A 20,917-nucleotide genomic window follows, 5' to 3' on the forward strand; every position below is an offset into this window, starting at 1 on the left:
GCCAGGCTGCAGTGCTCAGCTGGGGATGGGGGAAAGGCAGGAGGAGAGACTCCAGCAGCCCTGGCTCTCCCACCTTTAGACCTTTCACAGACCCCAGCACCCTGCTCTCCTTGGCCACACTGCAGGAAACAAACCCCCTCCCCCACTGGGTTGGCTACAACCTTCCCCCCTCCCCCTCCCATCTGTTTGCAGCTTGGGTGTCTAACAAGCCACCCTTAGCCATTTCCAGAGAATCTAGGGGTGTGTAGGATGCCCCTGAGTCACCCCCAAAACACCCCCAGCCAGTTAGACAGGAAGCCAGTACAGAGGGAGAGGACAGTGACTAAGGGGAAAATTGACCCCACTCTGTCCAGGAGGCTGGTGTTCCTGACAATCCTGGGGAGCCAAAGATCACCAAGACTGGGTGAAGCCACACAACTGGGAAATGGCTGGGCAGGTGTGTCAGTCCTCAAAGCAGTGGTGAGGGTCGGGGCGTCGGCAAATACAGACAGAGCCAGGGCCATCATATACACATCTCTATATTTATATATTAGATACAGGCACAGGGGTGGGCAGGGGCACCAGGCTGTCCTCGTGCCCCCAGCTCCACTTCTGTTCACCCACACACAGAGGCAGCAGGGGGTGTTAGATGTGGCAGCTTTGAGGGAGGGGGTTTAGGCCTGGGCCCTGTTCCTCAGGGGGACTAGCCCTGGAGCCTTAGGAATATTCCTTCAGGGAAAACGGGGTGGGGTTTCAATGGGTCAGTGTCCCCCATCCCCCCACCACCCTTCAGTCGGTCCCCGGGCAGCCAGAGCCCTTCCATTCCAGAACTACCAGAGACTGGGATAGCTGGGGTAGACGAAGGCAAGCAGCAGAGGGCGATTTACTTTGGGGCCACCTAAGCCCCTCAGGTCCTGGGAGGGGAGGCGGGGCAGAGGGAGACTTGGCCTGCCTGGAGCAGGAGGCCAGAGCAAAGCCGTGGAAGGTGGCCAGGTGCACCCTCTGCCCCGACCTGGGCCACCAGGGGTCTGGGTGGGGCACAGTGTCCATTTCCTAACAGTCCGGCAGGGGAGGGGCAGGCAGGAGGCAGAGCCTAAACAAAAAGGCAGATGGGAAAGGGAAAGGAACCGTTAGCACCCACCAGTGGACCTGCCGGAGCCCTGACCTCCACCTCCCTCATCCCATCCTCATGGCTGCCTGGGATGGGCCTTGTGTTCTTTAACCATACTTGGTGAGAGCATCAATGCCTATCTCAGGGTACAGCTGGAGGGCAGAATGAGTTAATGCACATAAACCCCAGAGAACAGTGGTTAGTGCTCAGTGTTTGCTCTCGTCCTTGGGACACTCCCCAGGAAACTGAGGCACAGAGAGCTGAGGTGTCTTGCACAATGTCACATGGCTCTTACTAAGTGTCAGGGCTGGAGTTTGAGTGTAGGTGTGTCTGCCTTCCTTCCATCAGGCTGCAGCTGGCCAGAAAGACGGAAAAGAGACTCGAGGAAGGAGATCTGTGTGGGCGGGCACTTGATCTACTGACCCGGGCACCAGGTGTGAGGGAACTTGGCATCTGGGACAGGCTGGGTACTGCTGGCTCCTCCCAAGGCAATTACTGCCCCACCTGCCTCTCTGTCCACACCTGGCTCTGGTCCTCAGATGGGGGAGAGGGGCCCTCAGGGACCTCCAGCTATGGAAGCTGGAGCATGCAGGGTGTTGCGAGGTGGGAGACCTTCAGGGCTGGGGGAGAGGGAGAGGGATGTGAAGAATTGGTGGCCCACAGGTCTGTGGCCTGAGCAGGCTCTAGCCTTTCTGTTGCTACCATGCACCTGACTCATGGGTGTGAACAAGCCTGTGATTATATGGAGGTGTGCTGGACACATTGGTATTGGTGAATCTGTGTGTGGGCAGTGGGGAGCACTCACCAGGCCCCAAGGAACAGAGGTGTCTGTCCAGACTAGGGGGCTTCCAGCACCCCAGGCTGGAAGCGGGCTGTCTCCTGGAAGATGAGCTCCTTCAGACGCTCCTTGGGTAGATCATCCAGCTCCATGTCGAAAGTGAAAGGCTCCTCAGCCACTGGCTGGGGTGGCAAAGAAGTCAGGCTCACGCTGGGTCCCCCATCCACCTACCCACCAGCCCTGTTGCTGGTGTCTGGCCCACCTCATCTGTTGGGTCGTAGTACTGCTCCAAGTAGGGATGAGCCAGTGCTTCTTCCACTGTAATCCGTTTGTTGGGGTTAAAGGTCAACATCCGGTCTAGCAGGTCAAGGGCTAGGTAAGGGCAGGAGTCAGGGTCAAAGAAAAGGCTGGAGAAGCTCCCAGAAGCATCACTTTGCTTCTTGTGCCCAGGGTAGTGTCCACTTAGGCAGCTGCTTGGCTCATGTACCCTCCTCTGCACTGAGTTTTTACCCTGTACCAGCCCCCATGTCCCTCTCACCTTTGGAGTCTGACTTGGGAAAAAGCTTGGCCCATGCCACCTTGGTCTTGGAGGGCAGAGACTGTAGGTAGTTTCGGGCCTTCATATTGATGATACAGTTCAAGTCCTCCTGGGATGGAGAGCCTAGGATACCTGTGGGTAAGGTGGGTGCCTCAGTGAGAGCTCTCTCCCTCCTGGGAACAGAAGGAACCCCAAACAGGAGTCCCCTCCAATGAGCTCCAAGCTCTGACAGTTATCTCCCAGCCAATACTATGGTGATGAAGGGCAAAGGGTCTGGATTTGGGCAGCCACAGATTCAAATCTTGATGTGAATGCTTCATAAGTGTGGAGTGTAGCCTTGCTCTTCCCATCTATCGAACAGGGATTGTGTCTGTATCTCACTGAAATACTGTGAGATGCTGTAGGGGCTCCACACATGGTAGTACCCTGACCATCAAAAAATCTCACCTCCCACTAATCTCCTCCTACTTGGCTGGCCAGGCCCCCCTCACCTAGAATGTGGTTGAGCTGGTCCAGGTAGTGCTTGCCAGGGAAGATGGGCCGGTTGGAGAGCATCTCAGCCAGAATGCAGCCCACAGACCAGATGTCGATGGACTTGGTGTAGCCCTGGGGAGGAGGAAAAAGCAGTGGGCTCCTGGACCAGCCTCAACAGGGCTCTGCTGTCTGGGCCAAGCCACTACTCCAATCTAGGCTCAATACCAGCCAGGGAGGAGCAGGGCAGAGGCCTGGAGGCAGACTTCCTGCATCATGGGGGTCATGCCTGGCTCCAGGGCTTTCTGAGACCTGGCCCCTGCCCTTTAGGGGTGGGTGCCCCCCCCCCATACCTTAGAGTTAAGCATGATTTCTGGAGCCCGGTACCAGCGCGTGGCCACATATTCTGTCAGGAAGCCAGTGTGGTCATGCTCAGGATCGGCAATCCGGGCCAGGCCAAAATCGCAGATCTGGAAGCCAACCAAGGCTGCTAAGCTCAGTGCTCAAGGCCCAAGGCCCACGTGGTCATATCACCCTGCCTCTGCCCACGCTGTTCCCTTTGCTTGTGATGGTTTACTCAAGGGGTCTACTGGTCACCTGGAAGCCCCAGACCCATGGGACAAGGGGACAGGCACCCAAGCCTCTGACCTTAAGGTCGCAGGTGGTGTTGATGAGCAGGTTAGAGGGCTTTAAATCCCGGTGGAGCACATTGGCTGAGTGGATATACTTGAGACCTCGCAGGATCTGGTAGAGGAAGTAGCAAACATGGTCGTTGCTCAGCTGCTGGCTTTTGAGCAACTTGTATAGGTCTGTCTCCATCAGGTCCTGCACGATGTAGCTGAGGATGGCACAAGAGCCCCCCCAGGTGGGGGTAGCGGGAGGCGCTTGGTTAAGAAGAACAGACTTTGGCAGCTAGGCTTCCTATCCCCTTCCAGCTAGTGTCCCTAAGACTCAACCCATATCATGAGCTGGACAAGGCCCAAGCTCAGCAGTTGGGCTCAGGGCCTCTTGCTGCATTCTCGGCTGGCACCCCCTGAACAAAAGTACTTCCATTCCGTGGCCTCTGTTTCCTTATTGGGAAAAGCAGGGATGATAAACTGCAGGAAGCAGGAAAGCTTCACGGTTAAGAGCAACCACTCTGGACTTGTTTTGCTGGTGGCCAAACCCCCACTCCACTGCTCATTGGCCTCATGACCTCAACCCATCTGCACCTCCATTTCCTCATGTGGAAAGCAGGGGAGAGAGAGTGGCTCTTTGGAAAGCAGTTATGAAGACTCAGTGAGGTGACCCATGGAAACCAGCCGGCCCAGTCCAGAGCCTAGCATGTTGTAAGTGCTCAGCAAACATGAACTAGTGTTGCTATGATAAATGCCTAAGCCACATGGCTGTTGAGAGGGTTAAATGAGATAGTGTGAACACCATCTGGCATGCAATAAATGTTTGCTTAAAAATAAATGCCTGCCTTATGGGGAATGGTTTGGGCAAGACAAATGAGGAGAAACTCCCAACAGCATGCTCCTCCTCAAAGAGTGCCTGGCCATACATCAGAAGATGGAAGAGTAAATGTCCTTTGGTATTTTAAGAGAAAACAAAGATTAAACATACGTTAAGTAAATAAATAAATAAATAAATAAATGCCATTTGGTTGCTCTCTGAAAGAATAAGTCAGGGCTGTCTTTTAGAATCAGCCTTGAAAGAGCCTTCTGAAGACACCTGGGCCGATTATGCTGTTTGAGAGGTGAGGAGGCCCAGCAAGATGCAGTGACTTGCTTAAGGTCACACAGCAAGCTAGTGGCGAGTGTGGAGATTTCCTGCCCACAGCTTGTGGTGGGGGCTGCAGACAGTGCAGCACAAATCCCCACATTTGGGTGGAGAACTGGGACTGGCTGGGGGTGGGTAGGGTGGGGAGAGGTGATGGGTGCTATAAGCTGCTAACAACAGGGCCTGACAGGAAGTGGACGACAAGCTAGGGAAGCAATGTGGGGGGGGGAGGGCAACAAAGACAAGGCTGTCCCTCCCTGGGCGAAGTGCAAGTCCACAGGTGACTGGGGTGAGGCTCTGAGCAGGAAATGTCAGAGAAAGGACAGTTCTCATCTGGGGGAGGTTAGGAGGCAGCAACAGCAGCACCTGATTTGGGGCTTTCTGAGCCTCAGTTTTCTCATCTTTGAAATGGAGCTGATGAGACCCATCTCATACAGCAGCTGGGAGGTAGAATAAGAAGTGTCAAAGCATTTGGCGTGCACTGCACCTCACTCATAGTAGGCCCTTCAGAACGGGCAGTTTTCTTCCTTCCTGCCTTCCTTCCAGTCTGCAGACCCAGAGAGGAAAGAATCATCATCTGTTAAACAAGAACTGTCTGTGGGCAGAGGCTGGGTCACGTCACAGAAATGCAGATGTCAAAAGACAAAGCTCCCATAGAGCCCAACTCTCACCCTCCCCCCAAATGAGGCACAGCATGGAGCACAGACTTGCCCAAGGCCACACAGCCTGGTTACAGCAGGCCAGGATTCACCTCAGGCCTCCCAGTCCTCTTACACTCTGTGGTCTCTTTTCTGCTGGAAAGTTTCATTTGCTGGGTTTGTTTTGGAGTGTGGCAGGAAAGAAGGAAACAGAAAGAAAGCCAACGTTCTCCCAGCCCGGCTCTGAGGCTATGCCTAGCCAGCCATCTGGCCAAGGTGAAGGATACACATCCCTCATGGCGTCCAGGGTGGGCGCCCGCAGAATGTCCCGAATGCCAATGACGTTCTCATGGCGGAAGCGCAGCAAGATCTGGATCTCCCTCAGTGTGCGCTGGCAGTAGGTCTGATGCTCAAAGGGGCTGATTTTCTTGATGGCCACGCGAACCTTGCGCACGTGGTCGTAAGCTGAGCTGAGAGGGTCAGAGAGATGTTGTTGGTGTGGCCTTACATAGGGGGAGTCCAGGCCTGGTGGCCCTACCCAGGCCTGAGCAGGGAGGGGAGGGAGCATGAGAGGACTCTGGCCAAGTCATAAACAATGCTGGTTCCTTCCTGCTGTGAAGGCCTGGGATCTCCAGGGAGAAAGCTGGGGACCAGCCAGGCAGCCCTTCGGTGACTTCACAAACAGAGGAAGAGACTGACCGTTCACTGACTTCCCCTCTCCTCAGCCCTGTCCATTCTAGTTGCCCTGACCTCTCATCCTCCCCTCTCCAGGCTGGGCTCCTTCAACCCAAGACAGGTCCAGGGAGTGGGAGGTGAGTGCAGGACGCACAGTGAGGCACAGTGAGAAGGAGGCGGTCAGGAGGGATGGGAAAGAAGGGATGAGGTGTTAGGGTCAGGCACCTGGGCAGGAGAGCTGTTCCCAGATGAACAAAGGCCCAGAGCACACAGTGGGGACGAGAGAGCTAACAGACCCCTTCTAAAAGTTGCAAGAACGCACCCCTGGACCCCTCATGGGTCACCGGGCTCCTGGCCCCAGGCCCAAAGCCCTGCCCCACCCTGCCCAGCCCTGAGCTCTGCTCTCCCCAGCTCCTTGGCAGGCCTCACTGGGAGAATCCAAGGCATCCTTTCCCCAGAGTAGGGTCCTTCACTCGGTCCTCACTGATATCACCTCCCCAAGAATACTTCGTGTCTCCGCCTCCTCCCGCGTCCACAGAGTCCCCAGGGTCCCCCCACGGCTCCCCCGCGGACACTCCGATGCCCCTCCCTTCACTACAGAATGGTCGCTCCTGAGGCCTCCCAAGCCCCCTCCCCTTAGAACGTAGGCGGCGCCGCTCCCCCAGAGCACCCCAGGGCCGCGCCGTGGGACGCCCCGCCGGCCTCGTGAAGCCCCCGCCTCCTCGGGACCCTGGGAGCGCCCCGGCCCGAGGGCACTCACCCTCGCGCGCGCCCCCCCACGAGCCCCCTCCTCCGGAACGCCCCCTCACCTGACCATGCCGTACGCGCCCTCGCCGATGTAGTGCAGCTCCGTGTAGCGCGGGCCCACGTCGAACGGCTGCCCCTTCACCACCTCCACCTCCCCCGAGACCCCCGGGCCGACCCCATCGGCTCCCCGGGGCTCCCCGCCCCCGCCCCCCTGAGCCGCCGCCGCCGCCGCCATCTCCACTCCTCCCCTCCCGCCTCCCCGCCTCCCCCCGGCGGCCCCGCCCGAGGCCCCGCCCCTTCCCGCCCGCCCCGCGCCCCGCGCCCCGCGCCCCGCCGCCGGCTGAGCCGCGTGCGCCAGGCCCCGCCCCGCGCCCCGCGCGCCCCCGCGCCCCGCGCGCCCCACGTGACCCCCGCGCGCTCCCGGGCGCCCTCGGCTGCTGCCCGGGTCCCCGGTGCCCCGCCGCTCCGTCTGCTGCTGGCAGCCCGTAGGGACGAGCGCGGCGGCCGGGAGACGGTGCACCCCTCCCGCCGAATGCAGGCTATAGCCGGCAGGGCCGCCAGGTGACCTTCCCGGAGCCACCCAGCAAGCGGGTGCGGGAGCTGGGGCCGGGACCGAGTCGCCTGGCCCCGCCAGCTCTGCTGCCAACCGAGTCGCGGCCCGGGGCTCGAGATGGAGCCCCAAGGGGGCCCTCCCCAGCCCTCTGGAGTGTGGCCTCCGAGCGAGGCTCGGCCCGACGACACACGGCCGCATCCGCATTTCCCAGTAGCGTGGGAGATGGCTTCTTCGCAGATACGGCCTGCCTTTCACAGATGAGGGGCCGAGGCTGGTGACTTGGAGCCACCGAGAACCCGCAGGTCCAGACTCAGCCTAATGGGTTTCTGACAGGCCTGCGAGAGTGGACTAGGGGCTTGGCCTCTTGCCAGCGACAGTACAGTGCTGGAAGTGAGCACCCATAACCTCAGCCCATTTAGGTGGAACTGCAACAGAAGGGCGGGAAAGCTGCCTGCAGTGTTGACCAGGTTTGGTTAAAATACACTATCAGGCTTCTCTCAAAAAACAGCAAAATAGGTGACGATTTTGTTGTCATTGGACTTGGTGAAACTGGAATCCTGGCAGGATCACCATCTTTTGATGGGATGCAAGATTTTGTAGTTTACACCATACTTGGACCAGCTGGGTTTCTTCCATAGGACAACCGCACATTATAGGTGTCCTCCGATTTTCTTAACAGGATGAGCAGGGGCCATGTCTGTCTTGCTCATTACTGTATCCTCCCCTGTACCTGACGCTCAGACGTTCAAAGATTTTTGACTGGATAAATCAAATTGTATGGATGGGGAGTTGAGACTTAAAATGATATCTTTTGACACAGAGGCAGAGGCTCTTTTCAATTCCATTCAATCTCCCAGAATCAGAGCCTGTTAAAACCCAGGAAAGGGCCCTCCGAGGCCATCCAGTCCATTCCCCTCACTTCACAGAGAAGCTGTGAGCTGGACGCTTCACAAAACACATCTCCTAGCCTTCAGTAAGTAACCACGTTGGGTTTTGTTTGTTTGTTTGTTTTATAATCCCTTAGAAGCTAAGAGTAGATCCTTATGTGCATTACAGATCAAGAGACCAAATGGAACAGTAATTATGATTCTGAAATTGCTCATAATTAGATCTACAGCCAGGCACTCTAATTCAGATTAATGAGACTGAGTAGCTGGTTCCCAATAGCCTACAAGTCAGTGAAGGTTTAAGAGATGCTAATTAGATCAATGTTTCAGGGTAGGTTTGTTTGTTTGTTTGTTTTGTTTTTAATTATTCATTTGATAAGCAATTGAATTGCACTGTGTGCAAAACTCCTAGCTAGGTAGGCACTGTGGCTAATGAAAGATTACTATATAGTTGTGAACTAGTGGGTAAGAGCAAGAGCTGTCTGGATTTCCTGGGTTAGAATCTCATCTTTACCACTTACTTGCTGTGTTACCCTGGGCAGATTACTCTCTGGTCTCTCTACCCACGGAGTTTCTAATCTATTGAAGAGAAAAGATGCACATACATAAATCACTGTAATACAAGATAGATGGATGTCGTATATGGTGTGTGAGCTCAGGGTTGGTGAGATCGCCCTCCTTTAGAGAAACAGGGAGGGAGCTAAGGAGGAGATAACATTTGCACGATGGAAAAAGAAGTGGGGTTTTGGAAGGTCGGCATAGAGGGAAGGCATCAAGGAGAAGGAGCAGCGTGAGCCCCAGCACAGAGGCAGGAGCATGATTTGTCTAGTGTGGCTGCAGTATAAAGGATTAAAAGGGGTTCAGGCTGAAGAGGTAGGTTGGGGGCCAGATTGAGGAAGGCCTTGGATTCAGGCAGGGAGTTTGGATGTGACTCAGTAAGCGGTAAAAGCCTTTGAGGGACTTTTGCCAGATCATTTTGCGACTGTGGGAGAATCTAATGACTCAGAGAAAGCACCACGGAGTTCAGCGTGGAGCCAGGTTTCCTGAGCGGGACCGAGCTTCCCGGCAGAGGAAAGGCTGGTGCATCGGGAGTGGTGCCTGCCACATCAAGCTGCTTTTTAGTCTTTTTCGAAGGAGTGTGACTCAGATTGCCCTCTAGTGGCTGAGGTTGGTACTTCCTTGGTCTATTTCGTAGATTGATACTTGTCTTTTTTTTTTTTTTTAATTTTTATTTATTTATGATAGTCAGAGAGAGAGAGAGAGAGAGAGGCAGAGACACAGGCAGAAGGAGAGGGAGAAGCAGGCTCCATGCACTGGGAGCCCGACGTGGGATTCGATCCCGGGTCTCCAGGATCACGCCCTGGGCCAAAGGCAGGCGCTAAACCGCTGCGCCACCCAGGGATCCCCAATACTTGTCTATTAAAGGCTGAACAGCTATTCTGCGCCGGCACTTTTATATACTTTGTCTCCCATCATCCTCATAGCAGCGATATAAAGTAAGTACTATGAACATTTACAGAAAAAAAACAAAAACCCAGAAGCTTACTGAACTACTGAGTTGGAAGGAGCTTTCAGAATAATTTTCTCTCACAGCTCATTGCTCTTTAGAGTTTTTCTAACAGCTGCCATTTGGCTTAGTTCTATCATCTGGATCTATCCAGACTAAATCTTAAACCAGTTCTTTTTTTAAGATTTAAAAAATTTTTTATTTATTCATGACAGAGAGAGAGAGAGAGAGAGAGAGAGACAGGCAGAGGGAGAAGCAGGCTCTGTGCAGGGAGCCCGACGTGGGACTCGATCCCGGGTCTCCAGGATCATACCCCAGGCTGAAAGCGGCGCTAAACTGCTGGGCTACCAGGCTGCCCTTAAACCAGTTCTTATCTGTGATGTCAAAGTCACAAGAGAGGCCAGCGGGTAGTTCGACTAGGGTAACAAGTGAGTAACATCTGAAGAGCACAAGTGAGCATTCCCATTCCAACCACCTCAACTGGTCAGCACAACCCAAGAAGGCAGCAGATGTGCAGGAACAGGGATCGGATCAGAACATACTTACTAATTTATGAAGATTTAAGAACTGACCTTTTTTTAAAACCCAAAACCCCCTGATATAGTTTGGGTTTTTGTTTGTTTGCATCACTTTTTCCTATCTTAGAGATGAGCTCTACTCAGACATCTCTCCTTTGGCATGAGCATTCTGAAGATCACCCCTTCTCTAAAATCATAATTTAATTTATGATTAATTTGAGAGAGAGTGTGTACCTGCATGTCAGGGCATGGGGGAGAGGGAGACGGAGAGAATCTCCAGCAGGAATCTAACTCGAGGTGCCATCTCACGACCCTGAGATCATGACCTGAACCAGAACCAAGAGTCTTGGACACACAAGTGATGGAGCCACCCAGGCACCACAATCCCTTCTCTGAAATCTTTGTGGTCAGCACTGCCTGCCCCACTGGGCTCCCTTCTCTACAGTGTCACCCTTGGTTATGTCATACTCTGGTGGTATCAACTGTTTATGTAAATCTCTGCCTTTCTCCTTAGTTCTAGTTCAGAGTTTCAGTGTTTGCTGGACAGCTTCACCTGGAGGCTTGCAGATGCTTTCACATCCAGTGAAACTTGTCCTTTTACTTCAAACCTTTGTCTTCCAGACTCTGCTTGCCGCATTTCTGCCACCAGTCTCAGCGTTGAACCCTGTCCTGTTTCATTTGTCCAGCCAAACTCCTTGCTGTTTTATTATCATCATAGTTACTGAGACCATCATCCCTACTGTGGATCAAACCCCAATTGCTTTTTTTGTTTTGTTTTGTTTTTTACTTTTTAGATAATTTCAGAACTTACCAAAAAGTTACAAAAATATTTCAGGGCATTTCTGTATACCCTTCATCAACGCTCTCTAAACGTTAACGTTTTATTTTTTTTATTTTTATTTTTATTTTTTTTTAAATTTTTTATTTATTTATGATAGTCACAGAGAGAGAGAGAGAGAGAGGCAGAGACACAGGCAGAGGGAGAAGCAGGCTCCATGCACCGGGAGCCCGACGTGGGATTCGATCCCGGGTCTCCAGGATCGCGCCCTGGGCCAAAGGCAGGCGCCAAACCACTGCGCCACCCAGGGATCCCCACGTTTTATTTTTATTTTTATTTTTTTTAAATATTTTTATTTATTTATGATAGTCACACAGAGAGAGAGAGAGGCAGAGACATAGGCAGAGGGAGAAGCAGGCCCCATGCACTGGGAGCCCGACATGGGATTCGATCCTGGGTCTCCAGGATCGCGCCCTGGGCCAAAGGCAGGCACTAAACCGCTGCGCCCCCCAGGGATCCCCCACGTTTTATTTTTTAAAAAGGATTTTATTTACACAGAGAGGAGAGAGAGAGGCAGAGACACAGGCAGAGGGAGAAGCAGGCTCCATGCAGGGAGCCCGATATGGGACTGGATCCCAGGACTCCAGGACCATGCCCTGGGCTGAAGGCAGGCGTCCAACCGCTGAGCCACCCCGGTGTCCTAAGCCAGTTATTTTGTAGACTGTCCTTGGGTTTGGGTTTGTCTAATGTTTCCTTGTGATTTGTCATTTCGCTTTGTCTTCACTATTATATTCTCCCCGATACTGTTGTACTGACAAGTCTCCTTTCTTCAGCCCTTACGAGGTTTGTATTAAGCAGGCATCTTTCAGTAGCAAGAGGTCAAAGACCCAGCTTAAAACGATTTCAACAAGATAGGATGTTTATCGGCTTCCTGAAAAGCTAGAGGTAGGGACACCTGGGTGGCTCAGTGGTTGAGCTTTTTGCCTTTGGCTTGGTCATAATCCCGGGGTTCTGGGATCAAGTCCCACATTGGGCTCTCTGCAGGGAACCTGCTCCTCCCTCTGCCTAAAATCTTTTAAGATTTTATTTATTTATTCATGAGACACACACAGAGAGAGAGAGAGAGAGAGGGAGGGAGGGAGGCAGAGGGAAAAGTAGGCTCCATGCAGGGAGCCCGATGTGGGACTCGATCCCAGGACTCCAGGATCATGCCCTGAGCCAAAGGCAGATGCTCAGCCGCTGAGCCACCCAGGCATCCCTAAATAAATCCCTAAATAAAATCTCAAAAAAAAGAAAGAAAAAGAAAGAAAGAAAGAAAGAAAGAAAGAAAAGAAAAGAAAAGAAAAAGAAAAAAGAAAAGAGAAAAGAAAAGAAAAGAAAAAAGAAAGAAAAGGGAAAGGGAAAGGGAAAAGTTAAGTTTAGAGGTAAGATATTAAGGTGCAGTTGGCTCCAGGGACTCAATATCATTAGGATTTTGGTCCTGGTGCTAAGCTCTGTTTTCTTCTGACTTGGTTCCATCCTCAAGTGGTTCCTCTTATGGTGTCAAGAGTGCCAGGGATCCCTGGGTGGCGCAGCAGTTTGGCGCCTGCCTTTGGCCCAGGGCACGATCCTGGAGACCTGGGGTCGAGTCCCACGTCCGGCTCCCGGTGCATGGAGCCTGCTTCTCCCTCTGCCTGTGTCTCTGCCTCTCTCTCTCTCTCTGTGACTATCATAAATAAATAAAAATAAAAAAAATACAATTTGCTTTAAAAAAAAAAAAAAGAGTGCCAGCAATTCCAGATTTATGTCTGATTTTTTTTTTTTTGCCCCAGTAACTCCAGGAGGGGGAAAGCTTACCTCTGCCTGGCTCTGTCTCCTTGTAACTAAAACCCCAGATTTGAATCCCATTGCAATTGGTTTTGTTTGGAACCTGTATGAATCCCTAAACCAATCAATGTGGATTTGGGGGTTTAATTATCTTTACCTGTGTGACATGAACTGGGCAGGGAGAGGGATGGTTTCCCACAGAAAATCGGGGTGCTGGCCCCAGAAAGGATTGACCAGGCAAAAGAGCAGTATCCATTACAATGTTTCTGGATAGAAATTCTTTTTTTTTTTTTAATTTTATTTATTTATTCATGATAGTCACACAGAGAGACAGAGAGGCAGAGACACAGGCAGAAGGAGAAGCAGGCTCCATGCACCGGGAGTCCGACGTGGGACTCGACCCCGGGTCTCCAGGATCGCGCCCTGGGCCAAAGGCAGGCGCCAAACCACTGCGCCACCCAGGGATCCCCTGGATAGAAATTCTTAATGCCTCCCGTTAACTACCAAATAAAATCCTTGATCAACTTCTGAGGCCCTACTTAGTTTGATCCAAACCTATCTTTTTGCACTCCTTTTCTTTTCTTTTTTTTTTCTTAAGGCCTAAATTTTTTTCAAGATTATTTATTTATTTATTTATTTATTTATTTATTTATTTATTTATTTATTTGATAGAGCGCACAGGAGTGAGGAGGAGGGACAGAGGAAGAGGGAGAAGCAGATTCCCCGCTGAGCAGGGAGCCTGATGTGGGGGCTCAATCCCAGGACCCTGAGATCATGACGAGGTGAAGGCAGATACTCAACTGACTGAGCCACCCAGGTGCTCCTTGCACTCATTTTCTAGATGAACCTTTTGCTCTAGCCAAACTAGATTTTTCACGGGCTTGCATACCATAAACATTCCTGCTTCGGCACCTCTGCTCATGCTGTTTCTCTCTCTCTTTTTAAAATTTTATTTATTTATTCATGAGAGACACAGAGAGAGAGGGGCAGAGACACAGGCAGAGGGAGAAGCAGGCTCACTGCGGGAAGCCTAATGTGGAACTCAATCCCAGGATCCTGGGATCACGCCCTGAGCCAAAAGCAGATGTTCAACCACTGAACCAGCCAGGTGCCTCGCTGTTTCTGCTTTTATGGATGCTCTTTATGTGGCATGGGTTTTTCAATAAAAGGAATCTTTTCCAGTTCCAGAATTAGCTCAAATACCACCTTTTTATGAGGTGTTTCTTGGTCTCCTCCACCTGCACGTGCTGCACCTATGCTTCTTATATCAAAGAGCTAATGTCAGATTTTTATTATATTTATTTATGGACTCATCCTGCTCTCCCTACTAAGTTGTTAAACGTCCTGAAGGCTATAGAGCTGGCATCTTTACTTTTAAACTCTTACCAGTATCCGGTATTGTTTTGCTCTCGATAGGTGTTTGTTGAATGAGGGACCTGAATATTTATGGCATGGTGTCCATACCCTTCATCAGCTGGGATAGCGCTTTTCTAGATGAGCTCAGGGTTGACTGTGTTCCTGTTAAAATGCAGCATCCAAAATAGAATCCCATTTTCTATATGTAGCCTAACCAGTGGGAGTGCAGTGGGAGTATTGCTTCCCTTGTATTGGGCCAATATTTTATTTTTTTTCCACATAGAGCCTTTCCTTGAACCCCCAATCTGAAATATCTGCTCTTCATAGGCCTCCCTCACAGTGTTCTTTTCTTGCATGGAACTTAGCACAATTTGTCATTACAGATTCATTTGTGAGGTGATGGAGTGCAGTGATTAGCAGTGTGGGGGCTGCAAGGTCCCTTCTCTTTCTGCTTCTGTGGATTTGCTTCCCAGAACTGTGAATGGAGAGATGAGGTATGCTCCTCTTACCTGCAGAAGCTTGGATTGTATTCTTCTTTCTTTTTTTTAAAGATTTTGTGTTTTGACAAAGAGAGAGAGCTCAGAAGCAGGGGGAGGGGCAGAGGGAGAGAGTGAAGCAGGCTCCCTGCTGAGCAAGGAGCCCCATGTGGAGCTCCATCCCAGGCCCTTGAGATCATGACCTGAGCTGAAGGCAGGTGCTTAACCAACTGAGCCACCCAGATGCCCCTCTGTCACTCTACTTTGGCTTTTTCTAGGATTTCCTGTAAATGGAATCATACACTATGGAGTGTTTGACTACTTACGCTTAGTATATTTTTGAGATTCATCTGTGCTCTTCTGTATATTAATACTTCATTCCTTGAAACCAGCTTTTTTATTGAGTTATAACTCGTACATCATGAAAGTCAATATTTTAAAGTGTATAATTCAGTAATTTTTAGTATACTTGCAAGGTTATGTCACCATCACTGTTATCTAACTCCAAAACATTCTCATCACCCTCAAAAAGAAACCCTGTACCTATTAGCAGTCCCTGCCTGTTCCCCTCACTCCCTCCAGCTCCTTCCGATCACTAATCTCCTTCTTGTCTCTATGGACTTGCCTATTCTGGATATTGCTTATAAATGGAATAATATAATATGTGGCTTTTTGCACTTGGCTAGTTTTACTTCGCATGTTGTCAAGGTTAATCTAGGTTGTAGCATTCTTTATGCTTGAGTAATATTTTATTGTATGAAGATACCATATTTACATATCCATTCATTAGTTGGTGGATGTTTGGGTTGTTTCTATGTTTTTTTTTTTTTCTTTCCTTAAGTGGGCTCTATACTCATCGTGGGACTTGAATTCACAGCCCCAAGATCCAAAGTTGCATACTCCACCTACTGAACCAGCTAGGTGCCCCTTCACTTTTCTTTTTTTTGTTGTTTTTTTTAAGACTTACTTATTTGTTTTGAGAGAGGTGGGGAGAGGGGCAGAGGGAGAGAACTCTCAAGCAGACTCCTTACCAAGCACAGAGGAGTCCAACCTATGACCCATGAGATCATGACCTGATCCAAAACCAAGGGCTGGAGACTTAACCAACAGAGCCACCCAAGCGCCCACCCCTCCATTTTTTTTTTTTTTTTACTGTTATGAATAATGTTGCTATGAACATTCCTGTAAAAGTTTTTGTGTGAACATATATCTTCAAATCTCTTGAGTATATATTTAGGATAATTGCTGGATCATATGGTAACTTTATGTTTAACTTCTTGAGGAACTGCCAAAGTGTTTTCCGTGGGGGCTGCACACTTTTATATTACCACCAGCAGTATATGAGAGCTTCAGTTTCTCTCCTCACCTCTTATTATTATTTGTCTTTTTAAAAATTATGTCCTTGTATTATTATGTTAAAAAAAAGAAACTATTGCTTACTCCAAGGTCATGAAAATTTATATCTGTGTTTTCTTCTAGAGTTTTAGGGTCTAGTTTTTTTTTAAGACTTTATTTATGTATTCATGAGAGACACACACACACACACAGAGGCAGAGACACAGGCAGAGGGAGAAGTAGGCTCCATGCAGGAAGCCCGATGTGGGACTTGATCCCGGAGCCAAAGGCAGACGCTCAACCGCTGAGCTATCCAGGTGTTCCTATGGGTCTAGTTTGTATATTTAGGTCGCTGATCCACTCTTAGATATTTTGAATGTGATATGAAGTAGAGGTCCAAGCTCATTCTTTTGCATGTGGATATCCAGTTATCCCAGCACCATTTGTTGATAATACTATTCTTTCCTCATTGAACTGTGTTGGCACCCTTGTTGAAAGTCAACTCACCACAAATATATGGGTTTAATCTTTGGACTTTCAGTTCTATTCCATCAGTGTAATCATTGTTTCTTTCTTTCTGCTTGCTTTGGGTTTAGCTTATGCTTCTTTTTCCAGTGTCTTAGGGTGGACAATTGGGTTGTTGTTTAGAGATCTTTCCTCTTTTCTAACACCGGCACTTCTTATATGGGTTCAAATTTATAGCTATTCCCCTTTAAGCACTCTCAGATGCACACCATAAGTTTTTATATATTGTATCTTCATTTTCATTCATCTCAAAATATTTTCTTTTCTTTTTTTTAAGACTTTACTTATTTATTCATGAGAGACAGAGAGAGAGAGAGAGACAGAGACAGAGACATAGGCAGAGGGAGAAGCAGGCTTCATGCAGGGAGCCTGATGTGGGACTCGATCCCAGAGTCCTGGGATTATGCCCTGAGCCAAAGGCATATGCTCAACCACTGAGCCACCCAAGCATCCCTCAAAATATTTTCTAACTTCCCTCATTAGTTCTTTTTTTTTTTGACTCACTGATTATTTAAATAGCATGCTGTTTAATTTCCATATATTTGTGAATTTCCCAAATTTCTTTTTTTTTAAATAGACAATAGCAGAGTTACTAAGAGATTGGGCATTTATTTATTTATTTATTTATTTATTTTTAAAATTTTATTTACTTACTCATGAGAGACACACACAGAGAGGCAGAGACATAGGCAGGGAGAGGAGAAGCAGGCTCCATGCAGGGAGCCTGATGCGGAACTTGATCCCAGGACTCTGGGATCATGACCTGAGTCAAAAGCAGACACTCAACCACTGAGCCACCCAGGTGTACCATCTATTTATTTATTTTTAAAGGAATCTCTGTGCCTAGTTGATGCTCAAACTCACCACCCCGAAATCAAGAGTTGCATACTCTACCAACTGAGCGAGCCAGGTGTCCTCCCAAAATTTCTTTTTGTTACTAATTTCCCTCTTCATTGTGATCAGAGAACATAGTTTTTATGATGTCAGTCCTTTTACATTTATGGAGAATACAGTCTAGCATATGGTCTCTCCTGGAGAATGTTCCATGTGCACTTGAGAAGATATGTATGTTCTGCTGTTGAGAGAGCATTCTATGCCTGTTAGGTCTGTCCTGTGTTTGGTGTTGTTCGGGTGTTCATTGTTTCACTACTGCCTAACTATTCTATTTATTACCAAAAGCGCAGTATTGACATCTTCAATCATTGTTGCTGAATTTGTTTTGCCCTTAATTTTGTCTGCCTTATTTCTTTGTTAGGTAGGCATATGATTATAATTGCTACATTCTTCTGATAGGTTGACCTTTTCACTTTATTTATTTATTTATTTATTTATTTATTTATTTATTTAGATTTTGTTTACTTATCATGAGAGACAGACAGAGAGAGAGGCAGAGACATAGGCAGAGGGAGAAGTAGGCTCCCTGTGGGGAGCCTGATGTGGGACTTGATCCCAGGACCCCAGATCACAACCCGAGCCAAAGGCAGATGCTCAACCACTGAGCCATCCAAGTGCCCCAACCTTTTCACCTTAAAATGTCCCTCTTTATCTGTAGTATCATCTTTTTGGTATTAAAGTGTATTTGGGGATGCCTGGGTGGCTCAGTCAGTTGAGCCTCTGACTCTTGGTTTTGGCTCAAGTCATGATCTCTGGGTTCTGATGGAGCCCCAAGTCAGGCTCCAAACTCAGCAGGGAGTCTGCTTGAAGATTCTCTCCCTCTGCTCCTCTTCCTACTCACTCTCTCTCTAATAAATAAATAAATATTTTTAAAAAGTCTATTTTGTCTGATATTAGTGTAGCCATTCCAACTTTCTTAGGGTTGCCTTTTGCATAGTATATCTTTTTCCATTCATTTACTTTCAACTTATTTGTATCTTTCAAACTAAATTCCCTTTATTGCTTTCTTTTGCATTGAATACATGTTTTCATGTGTCATTTTTTCTATTAATTTTTTACTGTATTTTTTACTTATATGCTTAATAGTTGCTCCAGGACTTACCATCTACATATTAATTAACTAATCAGAATCTACATTAAATTTATGCTAATTTAATTCCATTGAGGTATAGAATATTACTCCTTTGTCACTCTGTTCCCCCTTCCCCTTTTTTGTGCTATTATTGTTATATATGTTACTGCATATTTCAAACCCAACATGTTACTGCATATTTCAAACCCAACAATACATTGCTATAAGTTTATATAATTTCATGTCACTAAGGAAGTTGAGAAAAGTAAGAAAGGAAGGGAAGTATATATTTAGAGTTTCTTATGTTTATCCCACCATTCCTGGTTCTCTTTGTTTCTGTGGGTTCAGTCACCATCTGGTGTAATTTACTTATATCAATACAATTTTGATCCCACCCACCTTTGAGCTGTTGTCAAATATATTAGATTCTTATATGTTATAGGCCCAACAATACAATTATATGTGTATTATTTTATATTATTGCTTCTAAAATCATTTAAGAGAAAGAAAGAAAAATATGCCTTCATACTGACATAAGAACATAATTACCTTAATTGGTACTTTTGCTTTTCTGTGTGTGGATTTGAATTTCCATCTGGGTTTACTTGCATTCAGCTTGACACATTTCTTAGTATTTCTTGTAAGGCAGGTCTGTTAACACATTTTCTCAATTTTGTTTATCTGAGAATATTTTTATTTTGCCTTCATTTGTGAAAGATAGTTTTGCTGGATATAAGATTTATTGGTTGATTTTTTTTCTGTCAGTACAGCTGATCTTTATTATTCTCAAATTCTGTATTTGCAAATTTTCTTACTTGCTAAACTTATTTGCAACCACAGAATGAGTACTTATGGTGCTTTCATGGTCATTCATGGGCATGTGAAGAACAGCAAGAAATTTAGATCAACAGATGTGCATGTTCCAAGATGAGGTTGAACAGTGATGCTCTTCCTTCTTTTTAAAATTTTTAAATGTTTAAAAATTGTAGGGAACCCTGGGTGACGCAGCGGTTTGGTGCCTGCCTTTGGCCCAGGGCGTGATCCTGGAGACCCAGGATCGAATCCCACGTCGGGTTCCCGGTGCATGGAGCCTGCTTCTCCTTCTGCCTGTGTCTCTGCCTCTCTCTCTCTCTCTCTGTGACTATCATAAATTAAATTAAATTAAATTAAATTAAATTAAATTAAAATAAAATAAAATAAAATAAATAAAAATAAAAATTGTATTAGATTTAAGTTCAATTAACATTTAGTGTATTATTAGTTTCAGAGGTAGAGTTCAGTGATTCATCAGTTGTGTATGACAGCCAGTGTTCACTACATCACGTGCCCTCTTTAATGCCCATCACCCAGTTACCCCATCCCCCCACCAACCTACCCTCCAGCAACCCTCAGTTTGTTTCCTATAGTTAAGACTCTCTTATGGTTTGCTCTCTGATTTTCATATTATTTTATTTTTCCCTCCCTTCCCCTATGATCCTCTGGTTCATTTCTTAAATTCCACATATGAGTAAAATTATATGATACTTGTCTTTCTCTGATTGACTTATTTTGCTTAGCATAATACCCTCTGGTTCCATCCCTGTCATTGCAAATGGTAAGATTGAATATCTGGGCTCTTTCCATAGTTTGGCTAGTGTGGACATTGCTGCTATAAACATTGAGGTGCAGGTGCCCATTTGGATCACTATTTGTATCTTTTGAGTAAATACTAGTAGTGCAATTGCTGGGTCATAGGGTATCTCTATTTTTAACTTTTTGAGGAACTTCCATACTGCTTTCTAGAGGGGCTGTACCAGCTTCTGTTCCCACCAGCAGTGTAAGAGGGTTCCCCTTTCTCTACATACTTGCCAACATTTGTTGTTTCCTGACTTGTCAATATTAGCCATCCTGAAGGTATGAGGTGGTATCTTATTGTGGTTTTGATCTGTATTTCCTTGATGCCAAGTGATGTTGGACATGTTCTATGTATCTGTTGGCTATTTGTATGTCCTCTTTGGAGAAATGTCTGTTCACGTCTTTTTTTTTTTTTCTGTTTTTTTTTTTTTTCTGTTCATGTCTTTAGCCCATTTCCTGCCTGGATTCTTTGTTTTTTGGGGTGTTGAGTTTGATAAGTTCTTTATAGATATTAAATACTAGCCCTTTATCTGATAAGACATTTGCAAATATCTTCTCCCTTCTGTAGGTTGCCTTTTGGTTTTGTCAACTGTTTCCTTTGTTTGCAAAAGCTTTTTATCTTAATAAAGTCCCAATAATTCATTTTTGCTTTTGTTTCCTTTGCCTTTGGAGATGTATCTGGCAAGACGTTTTTATGGCCAAGGTTGAAGAGGTTTCTGCCTCGGAAGGTAGATGCTCAACTGGTGAGCTACCCAGGCATCCCCCTCAATTTCTTTCATAAATGTTCTATAGTTTTCAGAGTATAGATCTTTTACCTCTTTGTTTGAGTTTATTCCTAGGTATCTTATGTTTTTTAGTAAAATAGTAAATGGGATTGATTCCTTAATTTCTCTTTCTT

At 47.6% G+C, this 20,917-nt stretch overlaps 1 protein-coding gene and 1 long non-coding RNA gene across 3 annotated transcripts in view; one reads left to right on the forward strand and one right to left on the reverse strand.

The window, feature by feature from the left end:
* Positions 1 to 500: 500 nt before the first annotated feature.
* On the reverse strand, positions 501 to 6,984 carry MAPK3 (mitogen-activated protein kinase 3). Of its 2 annotated transcripts, XM_025415756.3 has the most exons (9): positions 6,761 to 6,984; positions 5,564 to 5,746; positions 3,526 to 3,715; positions 3,231 to 3,347; positions 2,898 to 3,012; positions 2,407 to 2,538; positions 2,131 to 2,240; positions 1,896 to 2,050; positions 501 to 1,072 (listed from the first exon to the last, which is right to left on the reverse strand). In XM_025415756.3, the coding sequence occupies exons 1-8, from the start codon at positions 6,931 to 6,933 to the stop codon at positions 1,928 to 1,930; spliced, it is 1,143 nt and encodes a 380-aa protein (XP_025271541.1). In that variant the 5' UTR covers positions 6,934 to 6,984; the 3' UTR covers positions 501 to 1,072; positions 1,896 to 1,927. The 2 variants fall into 2 exon arrangements, with proteins under 2 accessions (XP_025271541.1, XP_048966839.1); XM_049110882.1 differs by lacking the exon at positions 3,231 to 3,347 and having other exon boundaries at positions 6,761 to 6,962.
* Positions 6,985 to 7,112: 128 nt separating this feature from the next.
* The window catches only part of LOC112640047 (uncharacterized), a 45,240-nt gene continuing 31,435 nt past the window's right edge, over positions 7,113 to 20,917 (forward strand). Inside the window, exon 1 of the long non-coding RNA XR_003123822.3 lies at positions 7,113 to 8,224. This is a non-coding gene — a long non-coding RNA (uncharacterized LOC112640047). The remainder of the gene's footprint in view (positions 8,225 to 20,917) is intronic.

This window comes from Canis lupus, chromosome 6 (genome assembly GCF_003254725.2).
Source record: "Canis lupus dingo isolate Sandy chromosome 6, ASM325472v2, whole genome shotgun sequence".
Taxonomy (NCBI): domain Eukaryota; kingdom Metazoa; phylum Chordata; class Mammalia; order Carnivora; family Canidae; genus Canis; species Canis lupus.